This window comes from Mytilus edulis, chromosome 8 (assembly GCF_963676685.1).
Source record: "Mytilus edulis chromosome 8, xbMytEdul2.2, whole genome shotgun sequence".
NCBI lineage: Eukaryota > Metazoa > Mollusca > Bivalvia > Mytilida > Mytilidae > Mytilus > Mytilus edulis.
Genome location: NC_092351.1, coordinates 59681219 through 59683906, shown reverse-complemented (window position 1 = coordinate 59683906; position 2688 = coordinate 59681219). Strand labels below are relative to the sequence as shown.

The 2688-nt window shown below is 30.6% G+C and overlaps 1 protein-coding gene across 1 annotated transcript; it reads left to right on the top strand.

The window, feature by feature from the left end:
• Positions 1-1957: 1957 nt before the first annotated feature.
• LOC139484236 (selection and upkeep of intraepithelial T-cells protein 5-like) lies at positions 1958-2383 on the top strand. The gene has a single exon (XM_071267970.1). It carries the CDS (start codon positions 1958-1960, stop codon positions 2381-2383), a length of 426 nt encoding a protein of 141 aa, XP_071124071.1.
• The last annotated feature ends 305 nt before the right edge of the window (positions 2384-2688 follow it).

Below are 2688 nucleotides of genomic sequence, written 5' to 3'. Positions count from 1 at the left end.
CTGTTTATATTGTTCATGGATAAATACAGTTTGTGTGTTCGGAATGATAAGGCAAAAAAGTGTTGACAAAAGGACCAATTAAGGATTTCATATTTCAGTTTAGAATTATTTACCGTGTTTTTGACATGTAGTGTTGATTAAGATTCATTTTTATCATATTTGTTGAAAAGATTAGTTTAAACATATTTATTCATATTGGATTAGGAAACAAGTTTTGCAACTAATATAAATCCCTTTCCACTTTGCGGATGCGAATGCTTCCTTGTAGCGGCATTTGCCTGCTCTTTTTCAAAATATACCAGGGTGTCTTTTATGTGCAAGAGATATGGCTGTCTCTTAACACGGGTCAGCCATTTATCGTCCCCTTCCGATGGACTATCATCGTTTCCTCAAGACCATACTCGCAAATGGTGTCAAGGGAGAACAGAAAATTCAGTCCCTGAAATTTCCATCCCGGAACGGGAATCAAACCAGGAACCTTTGTGTTAGTCTTCCGAAAAGATTGAACTGCCTTACATTGTTAAAAATATTTAGAATATAAGGTTCGTGTGTATCATAATAAGAAAATATCGTAAATATTAAGAAAAACTGGGCACTGAAATATTAGAAGATAGAGTTATTAGTTAGGTAGTTGACTCGAAGAGTACGAATAATTGAATTAAAGTGTTATGAACTATCTGTTTCTATTGAATCTGATATAGATTTTTCGATCCGATAGCGGTATTCCCTGTCAACCCTTCATCCTATAGAGCTAAACTCGAATTGATACTAGATGCAATACAGAAACCAAACCCCGTTGATACAATATGTAATGTGTATGACAGTGTGCATACAGTTCGATATCTAATATATCTTTATCTTATACCTTAATTTTTTTAATGTTTGAGAGATTCTAGCATATTTTTGTTTTTGTTTTAAACGGTTCTATCTTTACATTAAACGCATGAGCCCTTTCTGTCATTTACCTTATAATTATCATATCCTTTCCCATCGCATATTTTATTGCAAAAGAAATCACCTTTGACAGTTTTTATTTTATAATTTGAGTATCGAACATCGTGAATTCTTCACAACATCAATTGTTATGAGAGAAATTTCAAATAATTATGCATCATGTAGTTACTTTTTTATAGCTTTATAGATTTATATGCTCTCTATTTTAATCAAAATTATGTCTTATTTTTATTCTCTACAAATTCACAACATCTGTGAAGTGTTTTAACATTTTATTTTTATTTACTGTCCCGTCCTTTAAAATCATTATCATAATGGTGCCTGATCAAACGTTAAGAAATAAATTTATGTTTTTGGTGTCATTAACTAATTTACAGATTAAGAAGTTTTCTATCTTTAGTCGAATTGTTGATCCCATTAACACCATGTTTTTACACAAGTTCCTTATAAACTAAGGCAGCCAAATTACTGTTTCACTAGCCAGTCAACCATATGATGTTGTAAGTTCTAATCTCGTACATGGCCAGTGCACTCGACTCCATTCCTAATTAACTATGATTGCCAGTCTTTCAACCGAAAGTTGGTTGTTCCATCAGTTCGATCTGGCTACCTCTACCAATAATAAAGGACGCTAAAGAATAGTCCAATAGTTTTGAAGATGGCGTTGAACACCAATCAATTAGTCAAACTTTTTATGTAGTTTTCAATTCATTATAATAAAGTTGTTCGAAAGATTACCTTATTGATTTTGGTTAATGGTTTATTTTTTTATTAAATCCTCTGGTCAGCGGAACATGGTGAAGTACTTGTTTACAGCACATGGAACATGATCTAAACATTCATAATTGATATGAATAAACAGACAATTGATATGATTAAGGAGACAATTGATATGATAAAGGAGATCATTGATATTATACAATAGGTAATTGATTTGATTAAGAAGACAATTGATATGATTAAGGAGACAATTGATATGATTAAGGAGACAATTGATATGACAATGGAGACAATTGATATGATTAAGGAGACAATTGATATGATTAAGGAGACAATTGATATGATTATGGAGTCAATAAATATGATTAAGGAGACAATTGATTTGATAAAGGAGATAATTGTTATGATTAAGGAGACAATTGATATGATTAAGGAGACACTTGATATGATTAAGGAGTTAATTGTTATGATTAAGAAGCCAATTGATATGACTATAGAGACAATTGATATGATTAAGGAGACAGTTGATATGATTAAAGATACAATTGATATGATTAACGAGACAATTGATATGATTAAGGTGACAGTTGATATGCCTAAGGAGACAATTGATATGATTAAGGAGAAAATTGATATAAATAAGGAGACAATTGATATGATAAAGGAGACAGTTGATATGCCTAAGGAGACAACACGATTAAGGAGATAATTGATATAATTAAGGAGATAATTGATATGATAAAGGAGACAATTGATATGATAAAATAGATAATTGATATGATTAAGGATACAATTGATATGATTAAGGAGACAATTAATATGATTAAGGAAACATTTGAATAAAGGAGACAATTGATATGATTAAGGAGACAATTGATATGATTAAGGAAACAATTGATATAATTAAGGAGACAATTGATATGATTAAGGAAACATTTGAATAAAGGAGACAATTCATTATAGGAACAGTTATTCAGGGATTAAGGAGACAATTGATATGATTAAGGAGACAAT

Excerpts from the sequence above, each read along its gene's own strand:
- LOC139484236 (XM_071267970.1), top strand. The coding sequence starts at position 1,958 with ATGGAGACAATTGATATGATTAAGGAGACAATTGATATGATTAAGGAG.